This window comes from Vombatus ursinus, unplaced genomic scaffold (assembly GCF_900497805.2).
Source record: "Vombatus ursinus unplaced genomic scaffold, bare-nosed wombat genome assembly UNPS02014784.1, whole genome shotgun sequence".
NCBI lineage: Eukaryota > Metazoa > Chordata > Mammalia > Diprotodontia > Vombatidae > Vombatus > Vombatus ursinus.
The window spans coordinates 2,694,449-2,718,520 of record NW_020954562.1 but is presented as its reverse complement, the minus strand read 5'-3'; the positions used below and the strand labels follow the sequence as shown (position 1 = coordinate 2,718,520).

General features: G+C 38.1%; 1 protein-coding gene across 6 annotated transcripts in view; it reads left to right on the top strand.

The window, feature by feature from the left end:
- INPP4B (inositol polyphosphate-4-phosphatase type II B) overlaps window positions 1-24,072 on the top strand; it is a 920,894-nt gene that overhangs the window by 750,880 nt on the left and 145,942 nt on the right. For all 6 annotated transcript variants that reach the window (XM_027866808.1, XM_027866807.1, XM_027866810.1 and 3 more), the window contains one exon: window positions 3,045-3,251. In XM_027866808.1, coding sequence (XP_027722609.1) covers window positions 3,045-3,251 — 207 coding nt within the window. The remainder of the gene's footprint in view (window positions 1-3,044; window positions 3,252-24,072) is intronic.

The following is a 24,072-nucleotide window of genomic DNA, read 5'->3' as shown; positions in this document are numbered from 1 at the left end:
AGAATAGATCATATTGAAGCACTAGAGGAATCAGGAAGAAAAGACCTTGTAAGGCCTTCTGTGGATCGTAGGATCTGAGGTGAGTTTTGAAGAGAGCCAGAGTTGGAAGTGAAAGAGTTGGGATGCCAGGAAGCATTCCAGGCACAAGAGATAGTTCAAAGGCACCAAGATTGGAAGTAGAAGAATGTGTGTGAGGATTTACAAGAAGGACAGCATGGATTAACTGTGGAGTATGTGGAGCGGGTAGATAATGGTCAGGTTGGGAAGAACTTACCAGATTCTGGAGGTAAGACTGGAGAGGACAAAGGGATGATGTGATGACCCATGATTTGGCAAGATGAGTGGAGGATGTATTGGAGTGGACAGAGACCTGAAGCAGGGAGACCAACCAAAATTCTGCTGTAATCACCAAGGTATACACCAAAATGCTGTATAGATGGAAGAGTGGGGTATAAAGAAGGGGGATGGGAAGATGGAAATGACAGTATTTGGCAACTTACTGAATATGTGGGGTGAATGAGAGTGAGGAGGAGAGGGTAACACACACTGAGACTGCAAGTCTTGAAGCCTCAAAATAGGAAAGTAATAGGAAGACCTGGGAGAGGGGAGGGACTGGTGTTCAGTATTCAGCCTATAGGACTTCCAGTTCAAGATACTGAAAAGATAGTTGGCAATATGAGATGATGCTCAGGGGAGAGACTAGGGTTGGATGTATATCTGTGGTAGTCATCTGAGTAAGATGATAATTGACTCCACCTAAACTTATAAATTAACCAAGTGAGACAAAATGTGGGGGTGGGGAGAGAAAGACAAGAGACTAGAGCAGAGTCTTGGGGGATACTCAAAGTTAGTGGTCATGATGTGGATGAGGATGCTGAAAAGGAAGTTGAAGTTAGGAGGAGAATCAGGAGAGAGAAGGGTCATGGAAATCTAAATAATATCCAGGAAGAAACAAATGATTAACTGTTCTATGGTGGTGGAGGGAATTTTCATACTGGGAGTTACATAGGCTGATGAAATCACATGTCCAGACACACCCCTCTCAAAAAAAAAAAAGATTTATGATATAGAATTAGTTGACTAGCTAAGGCATGGAAATAGGTTAAAAATTTCTTCTCTATGACTTACCTATCCTTCAAGAATTTTTTGTTCTCATTATGTATAGATTTGTAGACATTTTCCTAGTAATCTCCATTAGTAGATGGCCCTATTAAGACAATGCAGTAGATAATCACATTGAGTTTTAACAAAGTTGAAGCTTGCATTGACTAAGGACTAAACTCACCGAGTGATAGATAGTCAACGTGTTGTAGTGGCAAAGGTGAGGGACTAATGATCTTGAGAAGTCTGGGTTCACATCCCACCTCTGACACTTAGTAGTTATGTAAGTCTGAGCACATCACTTACTGTTGCATAACCTCCATTTCCATACATGAAATACTGCCTCTTCTGATCCAGATTAGCAAATTATTGTTGCCATACAGTGTTGGAGATTTTCCTCAAGGGTGCTGGGAGGTTAAGAGACTTGCTCAAGATCATTTAGCCAGTATACAGCAGACTTGATAATGATTTGCAAGACTTGAAACACTACCTTCCAGACCCTAAGTTAGGCCCTGTGTCCTCACTATCTCTTGCTAAGTATAATATAATATATAAAGTCAAGGACTACACCTCCCACATTTTGTCTAGCCAAAGACATGGCATATTTATTAGGTAATCCATGAAATGAAATCCTTCATCAGAAGGTAGCTGTCACTTCTATTGTAGTTATTGGGTATTTACCACCAATGACTAAACCTCACTGCACATTGTTTCACAGGGATTCTGCCAACAACTGAACATTACAATAACAAATTTATGGCGGGAGAGTTTAGAGAGTAATAATAAGGAAGATAGCAAAACCTTCCTTCCTATTTGCGCTATGAGCTCTGTCCAAGAGGAAAACATAGTCAGCTACCTCTGCGTCCCTTTCAATCAATATGTCTGTGCTTCTTTTGTCTTAAAAATCTGCTCAAAATATCAAGGATAAGTAGTATTTTCTCCCAACATTAAAAAAAAAGCATCAGGTAGTTACTGTTGAAATGGTTATTCCCACTGAAAACCATCTCCAGAGATAGGATTTGTCATGAGGCAAGAAAAGGCTATGGAAACCGATGGTTTTCATAGTATCTATACTACCTCTGCATTAACTTTTAGAACAGAAGAGCTCCAGAGCTTGGCAGCATTCCCAAACTGCACTATTTACCACTGATTGGTATGATTAGTTTTCTTTCTGTCCTATACTTACACTATCATACATAGTACTTAAGAGAAACAAGTCTACAATGCCCTCCCCCATCCCAGCTTGATGCAGAGATCCTGCCCCCTACTGGCTCTTTTCCTCCCAATTAACAGAAAAATGTATTTTTTTTCTATCCCACCCTCTATTTTTCCCTCTGGAAAAAAAGAAAAAGAAAACAAAACCCATGTAACAAATATGAATGGTCAAGCAAAACAAATCGCTGCACTGGTCATATCCAAAAAATATGTCTCAGTTTGCAAACTAAGTCCATCAGCTCTCTATAGGAAGTGGGGTGTGTATTTCCCCATGAGTCATTTGGAATATCACTTGGTTTTCACATTGATTGGTGTTCTTGAGTTTTTTAAAGTCTGTTTTTACAATGTTGTTTTTATTGAACAAACTATTCTGGTTCTTCTGCTCACTTTACCTGCATGAGTTCATACAAGTCTTCCCAGGTTCCTCTGAAACCATCCCCTTGGTCATTTCTTACAACCATATAGTAGTATTCCATTAAATTCATTTATAAAAATTTATTCATAATTCCCCAATTGTTGGGTACCCCCTTTTGTTTCCAGTTCTTTGGAATCACAAAAAGGGAGGGAGAAGGGAACAGGTAATTTATTAAGCACCTACTGTGAGCCATGTACTGTACTAAGCACTTTGCTAATATTATCTTTATATAATCTCTGATAATTATCTCTGCTTGAAATATTTTTGTTACTAATCTTCCTGGCATTCTTAATCCCTGTCCCTTTTCTTCCAGACGGAGGTCTTTGTGCACGCCTTTAAAGATCAGCTGGTCAGAAGTGCCCTCTTAGCTCTCTACACAGCCCGGCCAGGCTGTGTCCTCAAGAAATCACCCACTCCCAAGAACACTGGGGAAGAAGAGGCTAAACCTGCAGGGTCCCTGCCCCCGATCCAAAGGCAAGATTCTATCCCACATCACTCAGACTATGATGAAGAAGAGTGGGTAAGGATCCCTCTGTCCTCTATCCCCTGCTTTTGAATGAGTATGTACTCACAAACAGAAAAGTATAGAAAGGGTAGGTCTCCCCTTCTAACCAAAACACATTCCTGGAAGCTAAAGCATAAAACAAATTGTCATAAAGCAGATCACATATATCTGTAGGAACAGAACTGAAATTGGGTGTTGTGTTCCTGACCAAGGATTTTGTGACAAATGACCAATATTATGTCATAAAAGCAAAGATACAGCAACTATAAAACACTATAAGCACTTAAATAGTAAAATTATATCCCAAGCCCTATAAAATGGGCATAAATATACTACATTGATTATGCCATGCACTATAAACTACACACTGCTCTATAAAGAGCACATCCAGTGCATAAAAAACAAAATTCAACTCTGTCATAAATTTGACTTGAAATGAATATGCTGGCTATAATAAACATTAATTAAACATTTAATTAAACAATAATACTTTTTGCCTTCTTATAATTTAGAAAGGCTTTTAGAGAGTGATTTACATGGTCCAACTCTCCTATAAAAGTACTTAAAGGAAGTTTGAACTGATAAATTTTTCCCTATCCAAAGAATTTTTTGTGCAATAAGAAAAGATAGGTTGGTGTTCAGAGTGATGAATAGAATCATAACATTTTGTTCTTGATAAGGAAGATAGATTCTTCCAATAAAAAGTAATTTTTTAAAGTGTATGAGTTAACCTAACACTTCTTTATTTTTTTTTACCTCCTCAGTTTATTCAAACCTGTAAGTACATCTAGTCAATAGCAAATGAAATCACTGCTGCTAGGAATTAGCAATTGCTGTTGTCACTCTTTTTTATTCTTTACTACTCTGGTTAATGTCCTCACATTTTGATGGCAGACCACTATATATTTTGTACTTAAGGTATGCTGCCCTGTGACTGTATCCATGGTTGAGAAGTCCAAGTATAACCAAAAGTCATCCCTTTTATTCCCATGATTGCTCTGTGCCCACCCTTTAAAATTGAAATTAATTTTATTTAAGGTATGCTGCCCTATGACTGGTATCCATGTTTGAGAACTCCAAGTATAACCAAAAGTCATCTCTTTTATTCCCGCAATTGTTCTGTACCCCTCCCCTTAAAATTGAAGTTAATAGGATAACATTTAGCATACAACAAATATAGTCCATTTAGTGACCTTTTTTTTTTTCATGTAGTTCCCATTCATGCATTCATTAATACATCAAATGTTTGTGGAGCAGCTATGATGTGTGCTAGGCAACAATTTCTCTGAACACTTGACAATTTTTTGACCTGCTGTTAGAACATTTTACATGTCAGTGGAAAACCATAACAGTTAATGACCAGACCATTAGTTACAGAGATGTAAAAAGGAACTCTGAAGCAGTTCTCACTAGGGTATTGCTATGATAGGCATAAGACAGCACCCAAACTGACCACAGGTTGTTGCTAATGAAAGGAACACCATCCAGGAGACTTGAAGTCTGAGACTTTGTTGAGGAACATATATTTACCAATGGCATAGGAAATGAAAATAGGTGCGGGGTGAGAACTCCCTATACTTGCAAAGAAACAAGGAAGCCCTTGTATTTGGATTAAAAAGATTTTTGAAAATTGAATTGAAAAGAAATAGTTCTGGTTTTTACACTTTCTTTTTCATTTTAAATAATTAAAAAAATAAATTCATATGAATTTGCCAATGAGCCTTTTTGGTACTAGATACAAAATTGAACTATTTTCTTCCTAAGGATGTAGTAATTCAAACTTGCATTAATGGCTCTTGAGTAATAGCAATCTCTAAAACTTTGGCTTACTCTTAGGACTTGCTCTCTCTTGAAAGTGTCATGTGAAAAAAAATGAAGTGATCTAAAGATAATTTGGCTTTAAGAATGTTATAATATGTCTGAAGATGTGTCCAAAAAATAAAAATTAGGAATAATGGTATAGAGTGTGTCTGTCATGGACCAAGAAAATTGGAGTAGAAATAAAAGTAACCATTCCCCCTGCCATTCAAATAATTCATTAGTCTAACAGTGGCTTATTATATTGAGTTAGGGATATGTATGAATAGTGTATGGATTGTATGTGCATTGTTTTGGGTAAGGGTGTGATGTGAGAAAATATAGGAATGGGAATGAGCAAGAATAGCATATATTAGGGGCAGCTAGGTGGTACAGTGAATAGAGCACCAGTCTTGCAGTAAGGAAGACCTGAGTTCAAATCTGGCCTCAGGCATTTACTAGCTGCGTGACCCTGGGCAAGTCACTTAATCCTGATCGCCTCCCAAAAAATGGCAGATATTTAGGCTAAAAGAGAGAAACAGAATTGATTTTATCATTGGAGTATACACAGGGATGTGCTGGTAAATGTTTAACAAGTTGTTTAACAAAAAAAGTATGCAAAATAAACATTTGAGTTTAATCTGCATTATTAACATTTTTTCCATCACTTTCTTAAGTCAAGATAATCGACAAAACACATCAAGCCCTGATTTGTGGAGCTTGCCAGTTTTTAAGGTCTTATGGAAATGTGACAACTGGCTTTCTAAGTTCAAACATGCTCCAGCACACCTCTGAGTCAGATGACTAGGACAAAAGCAGGAATTAGATCAAGACTTCAGGAAACAGACTACAAGCTTGGCAGCCGTGAACTAAATAACTAACTCAATAAAGAGAAAGAGAGAGGGGTGGGGGGTTGGGGGAGGCAGACAGAGAGATGGATGGATAAATAGATGGATTATTAGATGAATAGATGGCTATGTAATTAGAGATAGATATGTAGAGAGATATCAGTATTTTCATATGATTCATTTCCTTTGTGACCCTATATATTTTATTTTATACATTTAATAACATCAGTATTCTGAGAAGGGATCTGTAAGCTTCACCAGACTGCCAAACGGGGCCATGGCACCCTACAAAGTTAAGAACCCTGGCACAGAAGAATGGTATGGTTGATGGGGGACTTCAATTGCCTGAATACCCAATAGAGCTTTGTCTCTCTGCCTTAAGCAGCAAAACTAATGTCTTTATTTACCTTAATGCTAGTCAGTCTTCAAAAGATAGAAGAAGCAACAAGTATAACTGCTCTTCTAAACTGGATTTTCATCAACAAGCAGGAACTGATACGTTAAGTAGAAACTTGGAGAGATTTGTCTTAGAATTCATGATGAAGAAAAAAAATTCAAGGTATATGCTGACACACACAGCCTTCAATGGATTTAGAGAAAGAACAGGCAGAATCCCTTTACCCTTTCCCTTCTCCTTCTTAGGGGAAGTTGGCTCAGGAGAGATGGGAACCTTTCAAAGAGAAATTATTCTAATAATAAGGAAACAATAGAATTGTCAAAAGATAACAATGTGGATGCACAGGAAACATCATTCAACTTAGATTGTCTGAAAAGCATGTTGAAAAGACAGAAGGGAGGACAGTTAACTCAAGATGAATTCAAAAGTGTCCATTAGTCCTTTGAGAAAGGTGTTAGGGTACAAAAATGAATAATGAGCTGACATTGGCAAAGAAAACTAAGTGTAATGAAAAGTTCTTAGTTTTAAAGCTCTTTGGTGTGAGAGAAAAGAGGAACAAAGGAAATCTGGAACTATTGATTAGTATAAATCAAATTACAATGGACAACAAAGAGAAGGCCTGTTTTCTGTCAAGGACAATGATGCTTTGCACTAGAAAAGATGGCACATAATCATCATCATTGCTAATATTTTTACCATACTTTTATATTTGCAAAGCTCTATATATACCTACCAGGGAGTTGAAACCCAAGTTAATAGAATAGAATGGCTTTAGTAATAGTCATAGAATGACTTTGTTTTCCTCAATGGGCAAATCAGAGACATAATGGCAAGCCTAAGGGAGGCATAGCTAGATAGCAATTCATCCTTTAAAAATATGGGAGTTTTAGTGGATGATTATCAAGAAGCAGTATGGCAGATTAGATAAAGAGCCTCTCTGAGTTAGGAAGACCTGAATTCAAGTCTGACCTCTGACACATATTGACTATGTGACCATGGGTAAGTCAGTTAACCTTGAAATGTGCTAGGCAACTTTCTAAGAATGTCTTTCAGAAATGATGTTGATTCGTGTTGCTAAAGGTATTTTCCTCATCTGAGAGTTCCTTTTACCAATAACATTACAATTCCAGTTGCTATCCCATTTGCCAGGAATATTAATGTTATATATGACTACAGCAGGAGAATCATAGTATCTAAGTATAAGGAGGTAATGATCCTGATGTCATTTGCCCTGATTAAACTACATCTGCAGGACTGGATTCAATTCTGAGTGCCATGTTTTAGGAAGGACGTTGGTATGCTGAAGAGCATTGAGAGAATTGCAGCCAAGATGGCGAACAACCTTGGGATCATGCAATTTGAGGAACTGTTGAAGAAACCAGAGATATTCAGGCAAGAGAAGAGATGACTTGGGAGACATGAGAGTTGTTCAGTCTTTGAAGGGTTGTCATATGGAAGAAGCATTAAGCTTGTTTTGTGTGTTTCTCAGAGGGCAGAATTAGTGGCAAAGGATCAAAGGTTTGCAAATGTGCCTAACAATTAGAACTGTCCAAAAATAAAATGGGCTGTGTTGGGAGATGGTGATGTTTCCCCAGTGGATGTATTAAAGCAAAAACTTCATGGCATCTTGTTAGGCGTGTCATTGAGGGGATTCTTGGTCAAGTTCAGGTTGAGCTAGATGGCCAAAACTTCAAAGGCGTAAGGAGAGATTATCTTCAGGTGATGTGGGGAACAGCCTATTTAAGAGCCCACAGTGTGATATAGAGCACCAAGTTTGGAAGAACAGATGCAAACCTGGCTTAGATGTAATATAGAATGTAGGAATGAGGAGTTATATGAAATCTGGCATTGAAAAGTATTTTGGGGACAGGTTATAGGAGGCATTAAATACCAGGCTGAGGAATTTATCTCTTATACGTTAGGCAAAAGGGAGACACTGATGGCTTCTTAAACAAGAGTGACATGTTGATATTTATAGCCTAGTAAAATTATTTTGGCAGCTATTTGGAGGATAGAATGGAGAGGAAAAGACACTGAGAGCCCTAGACCACTTAGGAGACCCAGAAATGATTTAAGATAGGAATAAGAAGGTAAAAGGAAAAAGTAGATGAGGATGTAAACTGGGGTGGTGGACATGTGATTAGAGAGAAAGGGACAGATGCAAGAGATGTGATGGTGGGAGAAGCAGGTGAGAGGGAAGGAGGAGTTCAAGTTGACTCCAAATTAGAAATCTGAATAACTGAAAGGATGGTGGCACCCTCAAGAGGAATAGGGAGGTTTGGAAGAGGAGAAAGTTTAACGGGGAAGAAAATTAGTTCTATCTTGAACATATTGAGTTTGAGATCCCTACAGGCTACCTACATAGCAATTTCCAGCAGGCAGTTGTTGATGTAGGGTAGCTAGGTGGCACAGTGGAGTAAGTGTTGGGCCTAGAGTCAGGCAGACTCATCTTCCTGCATTCAAACCCAGCCTCAGATACTTACTAGCTATTTGACCCTGGGCAAGTTACTTAACCTTAGTTGCCTCTGTTTCCAGATCTGTAAAATGAGCTGGATAAGGAAATGGCAAACCATTCCAGTGTCTTTGCCAAGAAAACCTCAAATGGGGTCACACAGAGTTGGCCGTGACTGAAACAACAACAAGAAAAACCAAAGTTGTTAATGTAGGATTGGAGTTCAAGAAAGAGGCAAGGGAAGATTTGGGAATCGTTTGTGTAAAGGTGATTGGAACTCGTGAGAAAAGAGACAGTGTTGGCTATATTTTCTGTTCCCAACTATATTGTGAATAACCTCTATTTAAGGAGTCTTAATTAATAAGGTCCCCATAAGCTTTCATATTTCATATTTTTTGACATAAGAAAATAGAGAATGGAAAATATATACTCTCAATAGACATGATTCATGGGGAATCAGTTTCTTTTTCAAATTTTCTCTGCCTCAAGTCATCTTTTGATGTCATAAAGTGCTGTATAAGCCCTCTGACACTGATTATCATATCCCCCTCTCCCCTCCTCCACACATCTCCTGGCAAGCCAAGGCTCCATGTGTACATTTGTGCTTCTGTGAAGTAGGCAGAATACATAATCCTCATGTTAAGATTTCCCTAATTAGAAGAAGTGTTTTTAGTCTTGGCAAAAGTCACTTTAAACTTCCTCTTCTCCCATCTTGTTAATATCTTATTTTGGAGGAAAAAAATGACTAGGTTTCCATACTTACAACAGCTTTCAGATATAAAGAGGAAGATCACTTCTTTCAATGGCAGAAGCACTTAGAAGAGAAAATAGCCCAGACAATTAAGTAGACTTTTAAGTGGTATTATCGCAGGTGGAAACAACTATTGCATATTATTTTCAAATGATATGGTATAGGGAGGGAGGGAGGAAGGAATGAAAGAAGGAAGGAAGGGAGGAAGAAAGGAAGGAGAGGAGGAAAGAAGGAAAAGAGAAGGAAGGTTGGAAAGAAGGAAGAAAAGGAAGTAGGGGAGGAAAGAAAGAAGGAAGGAAAGAAGAAAAGTAGAAATGAAAGATGGAAGGAAGGAAGGAAGGAGAGGAGGAAAGAAGGAAAAAAGGAGGGAAGGGACAAAAGAGGGAGAAAAGGAAGGAAAAGAAAGAAGGAAGGAGGAAAGGCCATCATAAATGCTATGCAAATATTATCTCATTTGATTCTTAACCCTTTAAGTTGGTGCTATTATTATTCTCATATTACATTTGACGAAACTGAAGAAGATAGCAGTTAAATGACTTACTCAGGGTCTCACAGGTAGTAATGTCTAAGGCCAGACTTTAACTCACATCTTCCTGACTCAAGGACTAGACTAATATCCAGTGTGGTATGACACAGGGGAAAGGGAGTAGGATTTAGGCAAACAACCTAGATTCGCAATGTAATCCTGCTATTTACTATTTCTGTGACCTTAGTCAACTCACCTCCCCTCAGTCTGTCTCACTTTCCTACTCTGTAAATTGAGGGATTTGGGCTAGATGATCTTAAGTTCCCTTCCAGCCACAAATCCATTATCTAGGATTCATATTTCTTCATGCACTGGATTCAGTTTTATAAGCTTTCGTTAAGGACCTACTATGTGTTAGCCGTCATGGATAAAAGGCAAAAACAAAACAATTCCTTTCCTTATTTATGGGAGAAAAACATATGTGCACAGAATAAATAAATATAAAAACTGAATACAAAGTAATTTAGATGGGGTAGGCGGAGCATTGGCAACTGGGCAAATCTAAGAGGGCCCCATGTTGGTGGTGGCACTTGAGATGACCCTTGAAGGCAGTTGAGGATTCCAAGAAGTAGGAGTGATGAAAAGCAAAGTTCCCAGGCACAAGGGACAGCTTATTCAGAAGCAGGACAAGAAAAGTAATGGCATGTGCAGGACACAGCAAACAGGTTAGTTTGGGAGGAATACAGAGCGCCTAAGGGAGAATAATATAAAATTGGTTTATAAACTTAGCTTGGAGTCAGATTGTAAAATCTTAAATGGCAAACAGGGGAGCTCTGCATTTTAGCCTAGAGTAGAGAGAGCTGCTGAAATTTGTGAGCAGGGGAGTGACATAATGAGACCTATGCTTTTGGGATATCACTTTGGTACCTGTTTGAAGGATGGATTCAAAGAGGATATTTCAGAGACGAGGACCAGTTAGGAGGAAGTTCTAATAGTACAGGCAAGAAAGGACAGGGTCCTGAACAAGAGGGTGGCTGAATGACAAGAGAACACAACAACAATAATACCTAACAGTTACATAGTGTTTAGTATGTACCAGGCACTATGCTAAGTACTTTAAAATGATCATCCCGTTTGATTCTCACAGTAACCTTACAGATGAGGAAACTGAGGCAAACTGAGGTTACATGATTGGTGTGAGGGTCACACAACTAATAAATAAGTGTCTGAGGCTGGATTTGAGCTCAGATCTTCCTGACTTCAAGTCCAGTACTCTATCCATTGTGTTGCCAAAGATGAAAGATGTGAGAGATATTGTATAAGTTAGAATGAAAAGATTTGATGACCAGTTAGATACCTGTTGGGTGACGGGGGGGGATGACACAAAGCAGGAATTAAGATTTGAAGAAGACTATTAGATCCTGAGCCTGGGTCATTTGAAGGATGGAAATGCCTTTGACAGCAATTGGAAGCTTTAGAAGCCATGTCAATTGAGGAGAACAATAATGAGATCAGTTGTAAACATGTTTGAATTTGAACTCTAACCAGAACATCCAGGTGGTGATATGCAGCAGTTAGCTGATGATGTGAGGCTGGAGCTCTGAAGAAAGATGAGGGCTTCAGAGGTAAATCTAGAAGCTGTTTGCATAAATGTGACCACTGAAGCAGGAGAACTGATGAGATCAATGAGAGAGAGAAAGAAAAGGGCCCAGGTCAGAGACCTGGGGTAAACCAACATGTAGGAGATGGTCCATGAAAGGTGATCCTACAAAGAAGATGAAGAAAGTAATTTGAAGCATCCAATTAAGTACCAATTAACTGGGCTTAATTTGTTGCCAGGAAGTATAGATTTCAATTTGTTCTGAGCAGCAATTACAAGAGTTTTGTCAACTCTAAAGGAGATATTATCATTAAAACACCTTGAGAGACTGGCTTACCATTTTTGGATGCATTCAAAAAGGGGAACTCCTGTATTTGCTGATAGTTTGACTGTTATTTAAATTCTTTGTGCTGTATTTTATAAATTGGCAAATCTGAAAAATAGAACATAGCTATTTATGAGGTAGTATAGTGTATAGGAAGCATGACATAGCTGAAAGAATATTGGAACCAGGATCAGGAGAAACTTGCCCCCAACCAGCTATGGGATCATGGGCAAGTAACTTAATGTATCTGAGTTTCAACTTACTCATTTGTACAAAAAAAACATGATAGTACCTTGAGCGTTTATTGTGACGATTAAATGAGAAAATGTAGTTAAAATATATAAATTAATGATATTATATATTAATTATGAAGTAGCTAAAATATATAGCACGTAAAATATATAACATAAATTATATATAAATATAGTTATATAAATATATGAATTAGTTATATTATATATTAGTTACATTATAAAGTAGTTAAAATGTATAATATACAAAACATATAAAACATATAGAGCTTATAGCACCTCATAAAATGCCAGCTATTAAGAATGATGATAAAAATTTTGAAAATTAATAAATGTTAGTGAATCACTACTGGTCCTCAATATTAAAGCACAAGTTATAGCCATTCCATCTTTGATTAGGAAGGAGGAGCATCATTACTTCTAAATGTATTTAAAGGCTGTTCTTTCTCCTTTCACTCCTGATTGCAATGGGGAAAAAATGATGGTTTTTAGATAACAGTCATCCAGTCAGTATGGTGGGAAGAGAAACCAGAGAGAAGCTTCCCAAAATACCCAGTCTTTTGCTGAGTTTTAGTTATTAAATGATTGAATGCTTTAAAAGTTTGTTTTCTTGAGAAGTCAGAAAACAATTAAAGCCCAAAGGAATGTTTGGAGGTTTTATGACAATCTGTGCCAAACCATAGATGGCTGGCAATGGTATTCTCAGACTTTGAGTCAGTAAGGTTGACATATTGCTTTTCTTTATCTACATGAAGTGGAGCAGATGCTTTAAGCAGCTGGGATTCCAAGATTAGTTTGTCCAAAATATGAAAGCGTGTCATTCCTACAAAACTATTCAGTTGACCCAATTTTTGCTGCTTTAAATAATGGCTATATTCTTCACAATACTGTTGATTTATGTGAAGAACTGCTGTTCTATGGACAAGTCCAAGACTGGATCTTTTAAGCTCAACTTGGGAAACTGTCAAAGCATAAACAATGCTCTTACTAATTGCTGACTTCTGGCTCTTTAGTCAAGTCTGCACCAGCAAAATAAAATGCAAAACTAGAGAAACTTTTTCAAAATCCATTTTGCATTTACATATATATGCATATATATGCATGCATATGCACATATACATATACACATATATAAATCTAGCAATATATAAATATTCATTGTATATATATCACACACAAAGATATATGTGCATATACATACATATAAACATACATATGCATGTGTGTGTACATTGCTAGTATAGGCCTAACCTTTGGCCTGATGACCCATTCTTAAGGTGGGTAAGAATTGCTCACTTCATTAGAATAAAATTACTTCAAGCCCAATAATTAGAAAGTATGAACCACCTTACTTAACCCCTTTTTTTGTTTGTTTGTTTTTAGGAAATGTTGCTAGATTTTAAAGAAACTGATATATATATATATATATATGTTTTTTTTATGTTACTAATAGTAGCTGGGATTTCTATAGTACTTCGAGGCTTAGAAACTGCTTTATCCCTGTTATCTTACTTTACTCATTGTAACAATCCTATGAGGTAGTAAATAGTGGCATTCTTATCCCCCATTGTACAAATAAGGAAACGGGCATTTATTGAGGTGACTTGCTCCTGGCTTCATAGCTAGTAAACGTCTGCGTTGGGCTTTGAACCCAGAGTACACTGGGTCCAACTCTCTAACCCCTACCCTACACTGTCTCTCATGGTTGAGACACACTTCCTGTAAAGACATCTTCGTAATCTTTGGTTATTAGAGAGACTTCTTTTGGAAAATGATTTAAGTGGGCAACGAGCCTATCTTTAAACTCTTCCTTTTGCACCACCTCTTTCTCCAATGTCTAGAACAGCTACTAATGCTCGTCCTTGATATCAGTTATTGACAGCACTATTTATATTGCTATATTTGGTAGCAGTGGGCATGGGAAGAAGTGAATGATTCCTAACTATTGAGGAAAAAACATGCTTAGGTAGATACTACCCCTATTGGCAATCTTTGGTGACTTTTATTCCTATCACTTCTTAGTCAGCTGCTTACCAGTATTTTTGATTGTCCCTCTAAGGGAGAAAACAAACAAACAAACAAATAACTTGTGTCATAAATAATGCAAAACTATCCATTCACACGGCTAGTCAGCATAGATTGTGCTCCAAGCTGGCTGGAAAATAGACTTCTTCTTCCTGGTTAGAAGAGAGTAAATCATTCTTGTTTCTAGAGAGAATGAACTCTTTTGCAGGACACTAAAATGTGAATTATCTCCTACAGGGTAACAGAATAAACCTAGTGATCTAAGAGAGGATTATGCCCTTTAAAATATGGGCACTTCATTCCTTTCTCATTTCATTAGAACCTATAAACATGAGGAAAAATTGGAGGAGGGAGGAGCATAAAAGTTTTCAAAGAAAGCAGAGAGGGACTTGGTAGCTATCTTCAATGATAAAGTAACAGTGATGATGATGGTACTGCCACTTAAATAGTACTTAAAGGATTTCAGAGTACATTTTATACTTTATCTTTTTTGAACCACACAAAAATCCTGTAAGGTAGGTCCTATTTTAATTCCATTTTACACTTAAGGAAATTGAGGCAGAAAAAGGCTAAAGGACTTGCCCAGGATCTCAGAGCTATTAAGTTTTTGGGGCAGGATTTGGACACAGGTCTTCAAAAGTCAACCTGACCTATAACGAAGTGTGAGAAATGGGGTCCAGTCACTCCCTGGTAGGGTTAGGGGTTTAGCCCAAGCCTGCAGTCACAACTCACTGCTCCCCTAGAAACATACCGTGCGAAGTTCTGTCCTCCCTTAAGAAACAAAACTTAAAATGAAGTGAGCCAAGGAGACATTTATGGTTCTTGTAGGAAGTGGGGGTGTGTGTGATACCCCACAAAAAAGATACACACCCCGACAGATGCCAGAACAAACCTTTTCTGCAGGTAGTTCCTTCTTGTCCCTCCCTTCAGAGCCGGGATTGGTCCCTGCTGTTCCAGGTTACAATCTTCCTGAGACTCCCACTTCAAAACATGTCCTCCCCCCCCCATTAACATATGAAATGTACCTAGTTTTGTGCTACTGTTCTCCTCTGGGCAGAGAAGTTAGTATTAATCAACCCATTAGGCATGGGCACTCTAAGTAAAGCTTAACCTTTGTCCTACTTCCAGCCTCTTTAACCAAACAACCAATGTCATCTACTTTTAGCCAGTTCTAGAACCTCTGACCTAGAGCTACCTTTTCTCTGAATTTCCTCATGGAAATGTAATTGTTTCTTACCTCTCACAGAAGGGTTATCACATGGAAGAGCAATCACTAATTCTTTGTAAAAGCAGAGGGTAGAACTAGGATCAAATGGTCAAAATTTCTGAGAAACAGCCTTTAGCTCAATTCCAGGGAGAATGTTTGTAACAATTAGAGCTCTCAGATCTATCGACCCCTGCTCTAGCTTCTGGGAGCTATCTGAAGGGGCTGGCTCATCTCCCAAATCCAGGGGCTTGGTCCCATACTAGTCCAGTCTCCATGACTTCATGGAGCAATCCACAAAGGGATTCTTTGCACTAGCTGGAAGTCTGGACTACCTGAGCTCTCAGAGGTCCCTTCCAACTCAAAGATCCTATGATGCTAGGTCTATAGGTTTCCATACATCATGTAGTTCAGTCCTCACTTCCACATATAGTAAAAGCTAAAGCTATGTCTTCTTAGGCTAATATGAGACAGGAGTGATGCAGTGGAAGAAGCACTAAAAATCAGGTTAGAAGACTTGGGTTTGAATCCCATAGCAAACAAAGAAACACATTACTTTGAGCAAGTCATTCTATGTCTCTGGGCTTCTATTTCAGTGTTTAACAACTGGCTTTCTGAAAGTCCATGACCCACTTTTAAGAAGTTTAACCTACATTATTAATATTTTCTCCATCTTTTTTCTTAAGTCTAGACAATAAAAAAACAATGTATCAACAAAATAATAAATTAAGCCCTGATTTGTACTGCTTGCTGATTTCCACATTGCAAGTACTCAAACTGAAAGCTTAACAACTGTGTGTCAGATATGAGCAGACTCCCACATTGCACTACACTGTTCTCAGATTGATGGGAAAATCAAGTAAAAAGATGTATGTAAAGGTGTATAAGTGGTAGTTGTTATTATGAAGGATAAAGCATGAAGATGATAACATAGTGGATAGAGACCTGTCTTGGAGGAAATAAGGAATTACTTAAGAAATAAGGAAAGATCTGAATTCAAGTCTAGTCCCTGACATATTCTGGCTATGTGCCCCTAGCTAAGTCACTTTTCTCCTAGCGCCACCCCCACACCCCCTATCCAGGAAACTTTCCAAGATTAGGAGTTACAGAGAAGGTACTGATCTACCTTGATAGATGAATTCCTTCTTACAAACTCCCTACACCAATACAACCAAAGTCCTCTAAAAAGTAAACCTTGAAACTATATCAACAGCTATGAAGACAGAGATCTTCCAGGAAAAAATATTCCATAGTATCTTTTTTTCAATTATAAAAGGATGCAGAGAGTGGGGCTATTTTACAATTTTCCCACCATGAAGCCAAAACAGCCTTCATAAACATTACGTTGTTTCTCCTTTCTTATAAATATAATGAACAGATGCATTAATTCTATTCCCTTCTCTCTCTTTTCCCTCTTCTTTTCAATAGCACAATTTGCTCCTCTAATCCATTCCTGACTCATATTCATTAGCATTTTTTGTGACTCTAGAAACTCTTTGTGACTTTAAGACCCAAATCCAAATTCTTGACTCTTTCCCTTTTCATTTAACAAGATTTCCAGGATAAGAGGAGTGGCTCTTTTCAATCTATCAGAATTGCTCTGGTGCAGCCTGGGAAAGGGGCCCTAATGCATCTTATTTGAGGCAGGAACAACATTTTAACTAGGTTTTCCCTTACCACCCAGTTTTACCCAATCATATCTACTTTTCACCCAAACCCACACCTTTGGGAATTAAATAGTCCTCTTGCTGACCCTGTTTATAATATATGCAATTATGTAACCATTCTTTCCCATAAAGAATTGAAACTGGAGCAATGTTACATTAGGGCTTTGCTAGAGGAAGATCAAATTTTTAAGGGGGGTGGTGTGGCGAGGAATAAGCATTTATATAGCACCTACTATGAGCCAGGCACTGTGCTAAGCACTTTACAAATTTTAGCTCATTTGGCCCTCACAACAACCCTGTAAGGTAGGTGCTGTTATTATCCCCATTTTACAGTTGAGGAGACTGAAGCAAATAGCGGTAGAATGACTTCACCAAGGTCACATAGCTAGTAAGAGCCTGAGGCCAGATTTGAACTCAAATTTTCCTAGCTCAAGTCCCAACACTCTATCCACTGTTTCATTTAACTACCAAATTTAGAGGATGCTGATATAACTTATAATCCTTTGAGTAGTTTAGTTGGCAAGACGTTAATAAAAAGAAATATCCATACCCCTCTTCTCCCCCTCCCTGCACCCCCAGTGGCCTCTCCAGCAATAGATGATGTCTTGGAATATGTATGCCTACTTCCCCAACTATTATTCCCCTCCCCTACAACTAAGGGTGTGCCTTGAGCCACCTGCCCGATTCTGATTTGTGACAAAAGTCAGTCACATCTCTGCTCCCACCTTCCAAAGAGAATATATGGAATAAAAGGACAACTAAGCTTGTTTGTGCACATATCATCCCTTTAAGTGCTCTATGACTGTTTTCTTAATAGCTGTGAAACATTTGTGAACTTCTCTCTAGCAGACCTGGGCTCAAAATGCTTAGTTGATATTAAAATTCCATAAAAGAGGATTAAGCAAAAGGTCACTACTGTCCATTAAAATGTACAACTATTCTGTGAAAGAGCAGAAACTCAAAACAAGACCTATATAATCAGAAATACTCTGAGAATCGAACCGAGGTCTACCTTTGCTGATGAGTGATCAGCGTATTTTCACCTTCATTTATCTTCTGGATTCAAGGGTCATTTCCCACCTGAAACCTGAATTTGTTAAAAGGAGAATTTTTCTTCCTTATTAATACATTTCCCAGGTAGTCACTATGCTGGACATCACCTCTACGTCACGCTTTCTTGCCTTATTCATTGCCATGCTCAAAACAGATAGGTATGGGAATACATGTTTGACACAGGATGCTGACTTTTTTTTTTTTTTTTTTACAACAAAGGTCTTTATTAAGTACTTTGCAGCTGATTCACTGTCAGGGATGTTAGTCTCACCCTTAAGTTCTCATTAACCCCAAATGTATTGATCAAGAAGACAAAAGATTGATGTTTAGCTGTGTCTATATAGTCCCACATTAATCACTTCGGATTTGTTGTTGTTGTTTTAGTGAGAAGGTATTATGTTGGTAAGGCAAAAAGTTGCTTAGCTATTTAATTCTGTTTTCAACTGGTATTTTGTGGAAATATGTACCCCCCCAAAAAAAACATTAGAACTGACTAGGTTTTTTTTTTGTTTTATTTATGTTATTTATTATTTTCTCAACTACACAGGTTGTAAGATTATAAGCTGGGAAAGCACCTTAGAAAATATTTAGTCTATCTCCTTCCTTTTATAAATTAGAAAAAAATGAGGCTCAGACAAGCTAATGACTTGCCCAAAGTTTAATCACTTGGCTTTGACTGTAAGGCCCCTTTGACAAATCCAATATAGATACTTGAACCAGTTTTGCATATATCTGCTACCTACACAGGCTTGAACGAACAGTTGAAAAGTAAAATAATAAATGAATCATTTTATCTTTTGGGACTTTTTTTCTTTGTCTACTGGCAGCCATAAATGTGATTCATTTAATCATATCACTAATATAGCTGATTCTCCTTTAAACTGTGGTTGTAGTTTGTTTTTCCTTCTCAAAGAGGACCATGAAATCAGGGAATTGATGATGTGACTTGCAATTGACTTTGGTTTGAGTGAGGGAGGGCTATACAAAAGCACCAGCCTCACTTTCTTCTCCAGAGCCATCTGGGTCCACTGGCCAGATATTCATCAGGACGACTGGAGATAGCTCAGGATGCAATGGAAGACCCTGGGCCTTTTAAGCTAAGGTCTTTTCAAGTTCTCACTAATAGGCCTCTTTAAGAAGTGAGTCTTTAAGTTAAAAATAATAATAATAATAATAAAATAAACTGGGAGGGGAAGACCCTTAGGGTTGCTGGCCAAAAGAAGAACAGTTACTATTTACATTCACTCTGAGACAGGAAGGCCCAAAAAATAACCATTAAGTGGTGCTTGGGCAGGGACCTATTGTTGTCCAATCCGTGAGATCCAGAGTGAATTGGGTTTAAGGCTTGGTCTTTGAGAAAGAAATATAACGAGTAAGCCCCAAGTTAACTAGGTAGCTTTTGGCCATCAAAATTTACCTTCCTTTGGGTAGAATACTCTCAGTAAGGAAGAGGAGGGGAGGAAAGGGGAAGGAAAGAGAGGAGAGAAGAGGAGAAGGGAGAGGAAAGGGCCAGCAGGGTCCACATTCAGGCAGCTCAGACTACTTACAGGATGAAGCATAAACCATAACCTGCTTTTGATAGGTTCAAAATGAAATAACGGGATCCAGTAGAGAGACTGACTCTACAATTGATCCTGAAACCCAAATGAGGATCATTAATGCTAGTCTCCTTAGTAGAATCAAAATAGCCTTCCACTCATTCACTCAACGGTTTTATTTTTTATTTATCTACCTTGAGTGAGACACTGCACTAGCAAGCAATGTTCATAATAATGAAAATAGCTGACGTTTATATAGCTCATGAAGGTTTGTAAAGCGCTTTACATTCGTTATGTCATTTAGGACTTTGAATAGTGTTGTTATATAGATACAGCATATGTTTTTCCAAAATTTGTGGAATAAAGTTATTTTCCACTTAACCCTTGTGTTGTTTCTTGGACAGGTTATTTAATCTCTGCAAGCCTTATCTTTCAAAATTTAAGCTAGATGATCTCCAAGCTCTCTTGCTGTTCTAAAGATCTATAAATCTTGACTTATTCGTGGTCATACAACTGCTAAGTGTCAGAGGATGAATTTGAACCCAAGTTCTCCTGTTTACACATATAGCACTCAAAGAGACTGGAAAAGAATTCCAATGAATATGATACAAAGTACAGGGCAATGTGTTGTATAATTAAATACTAAAAACAATGTATAGAATAAGCTACTGAGTACTAGATCCATTCAATAAAAGGGGAAATTAATGCAGGCTGAAGTAATGGGAGAAACCTCCAAGGAGGCTGTTAGATTTGAGCTGATTCATTTTATTTATTTATTTAGTTAGTTAGTTAAGCACACTGGGATGATTCATATGGATAGAGAGAAAAGAAGCAGGCTTTCTAGGTCAGGGAACAGCATGAAAAACATTTATTGAATGCTTTACTATCTGCCATTGAATTATACTAATATGTTAAACATAAGTAATGATAGAAAGGTTGGAAAGAAAGTGACATGTTTATGGTACAGTGAGGAGCCCAGTATCCTTTCAGTGAGTATTTCACATATTGGGGATTACTAGAAAGCAAGAATTACTAATTGACAGATTGGACTTGTGGATTTTGTGACTGGTCCTGGGATGTTTGATTTCACATGGCATAGAGTAACCTATGTCAGTATAGACCTCACTGATAGGCTACAGAGCTTGGGTCAGTTCTAGCTTTTACAAATATCCCCAAGCTGCTTCAAATTTGAACTACTCTGTATTCATTTGTCTTTAGAAATATTTTTTCTGGCTCATGTTCATCCATTTTTCTGGGGGTTTCCAAGCTCATCCATATGTCAGTCAGTGACTGTGTACCCATGTAACAATTCACCCTCATGCTTTGTCCTTCAGGTAATTATTTGCATACTTCTCGAATTCTATATCTTACTGGACTTACATCTAAAGCCACTGAATCACACCTTGTATATAATATGCCCATAACTAGTACAGGGTAACAAGATCTTTGTCCAAGGCACTACCATCTGGTCAGAGTGAAGGGTTTCTAGCATCAGAAATCAGAGAATGAGTGGAGAGGGATAGGCTGTCTCTTTGCCCTGAAGTGCTGCAGATGAAGTCAGTCAGCAGGCATTTACTAAGCATATACTATGGTCCCTGCCTTCAGAGAGCTCACATTCTATTGTACTGTCTCTTCGGGGACCCACCTTGCTCCCCTTTTTAGCTCTCCTGGGGGTACAGATTGGACTGTTTATGGTATGCTGCACACTCTACCCCCCTTTCCTAAACTAATTTTGACCAAGGTGCTGGGATTCCTAGTTACAATTCTGCCTATGTGTTTAGCCCTGCTGCAGTCTCTAAGACAAAGAAAGATTCATCTAGAGCCCTTTGTCTGTAATTCACTGTCTCAGCATTAAGTCAGTTGTTGTTGACATTGCTTCAAACATGGAACTCAAATTTCCCAACACTGAGTTCCTACATTATTATTTTTTTTGTGTGACTGAATCTTTCACTTGTACTAATCCAATTGAAATGGGTTTTCTACTCCTTAAACTCCAGTATCTGTCTGGAGCTGGACCCCTACTACCAGCTACTAGACTTCCCCAACACTATCCATCTTCATGTCCTGACCCCTACCAACCATATGTCACTTAGACTTCTGTCAGTTACCTTATTTAGACAGATACTCAGACTTGGTTTGGATTTTTGGCAGTTGGTACCATGCTGCTGATCTGTCCATCCATTTCCCAGGTAGACTGACCTTCTGGTTTCAGATACATTTCTTTATCTGGAATAAATGATAAAATAACCCAGCCCTGTCCTTGGTCTCATATTCTGATACCTATTATCCATCCTACACTTCTGGCTCTGGTGTTACCCATCTGGACATTCCATTCTTACCTGAATGCAGATTATGAAACCAAAGGGCTCTTGGCATACAGAGATTTCCAGAGATTCCTTTTCTCAGCCTTCCCTCCACTGGCAGGCTTCATCTGGTAAAGACTGAACAGAACCTTTAAGTCTGCCTCAGGGTTTTCCTAAGCCCTTTAGGCAAACTGCCAAGGGTCTCAGTGAGCTGTTTCTGATCTGCTTTTGAGTTTACATATGTTAAATATTCAATTATTCATAATTATATAAATAATTACATTCATAATTTGCCTCCTGCAGAAAAGTTTTCTGTATCCCTTGTCCCTCTTGCCCTTGATGGGATATACTACTCTCTCCCAGTAAAAATCTTTCTCTTTTGAGAAGTTAGAAGGCTTCCCATACTATACCCTCTTCCAGTATTTTTCAGGTATTTACCAGATACACCTTTAAAATGTGATGGTTGATTTTAGATAACAAATAAGCCTTACTGTGATGTTCAGGCCAACAAAGCCCTCTACTCCAGCCAAAGATGTAACTCTGCAACTGAAATTTCTACTGCACAAGGGGACACAAAACTTGGAAATCACGAAGTGTGCTATGCAAGTAGAGATTCTGAATTATTTCCTTAAACTCTGATCTTGGAAGAGTAAGCACTTCATGACTTTTCTTCCTGGTCAAAGGGAAGAATAAGAAGTCATATTGTTGAAACTTTTGAGCAAAATAAAAATATGTTGTCAACATTTCAGCTCAAGAGCTATCTCCTACAAGAAGCCTGTCTCGATCTCTGCCCCCCTCCCCAGTTGTTAGTGCTCCTCACCCCTCCAAACTAATTATGTATTATTTTTTTGGCTAGGCGATGGGGTTAAGAGACTTGCCCGGGGTCACATAGCTAGTAAGTGTTTGGTCTGAGGCCGGATTTGAACTCAAGTCCTCCTGACTCCAGGGCTGGTGCTCTATCTACTGTTCCACCCAGTTGCCCCTAAGTATGTATTTATTACAGATGCATTTTAAATTTACTCACTGGACTACATGATGTTTCCTCTCAGGTGAATGTAAGTTTCTTGAGGGAAGGGACTGTTTTTATTTATCTCAGGTCCTAGTACAGTATCTGACACCTAGAATAAATTGTAAAATAGTTAATCACTAAACAATCCAACAAGTATTGAATTGAATTGAATTGAATTGAATTGAACATGGACAGCATATATATTTTTAACAGTTGAGTATTTGTGTGTTGTAGAAACTCAATCAGGACAACTCAGGAAAAATTCTATTTGTTCTTCATAGAAAGAAGTGGATGTTGATATTTGGTTGTTTTGTCCTTTTGCCAACAGATGAAACTGAATTTAATCGGTTCTCTTTGTTTTCTTTCCAAATCTGTGTTTATGCTGTGAAATAACCAAAGTTAAACTGGGCCACAAGTTATGCATTTGAAATCTATCTAGGTTATTCCTAAATACCTTCCATAAAAGTTCTACCATAGAAAGGTTGGAATGAAAGTGACATGTTTATGGGACAGTGAGGAGCCCAGCATCCTTTCAGTGAGCACTTCACTCACTTGATATGGGGTGGAACCCTAGAGTTTTCACAGTTCATATTAACCAGCTTTTCTATAGTGCTTTAAGGTTGACGAAGCTCTGTACATGTTGTCTCAATTCATCCTTTATTAATCCATGCCTGTGAGTTACAAGTGATTGATTATTCCCATTTTACAGAAGAGGAACCTGAGGCCAAAAGAGTAAATTAAATGACTTGCCCAGAATCATAGAGTGAATAAGTGTCTGAGATGGAATTTAAATTTATGCCAACAGAATGCAAGTTCTTTCCATTTCTACCAACTGGAAAAGCTTCAAGTATATTATTATAGATAGATAAAAGTATACTCTTTCTGAGGCCTAGCTTCTTTAGGAAATAGATCTCCACCACATGGTTAGCCATTACCTGATAAATTATTTGTTCTGGTGACCCACGAATAGGAACAGAAGTACAAATTAACACTCAGTTCTGTGAGATTGCCATTTGTAGTTAAAGTAGAAGAGTTGGCACTGAAAAAGGAGGTCAGAAAACCACACAAGTTTTAGACTGCCTGAAAACTTTAGTATAACTGTTGGTCCTCTCCATGTGAGATCCTTGATAAAAAGCCAGTGGAGTTTTAT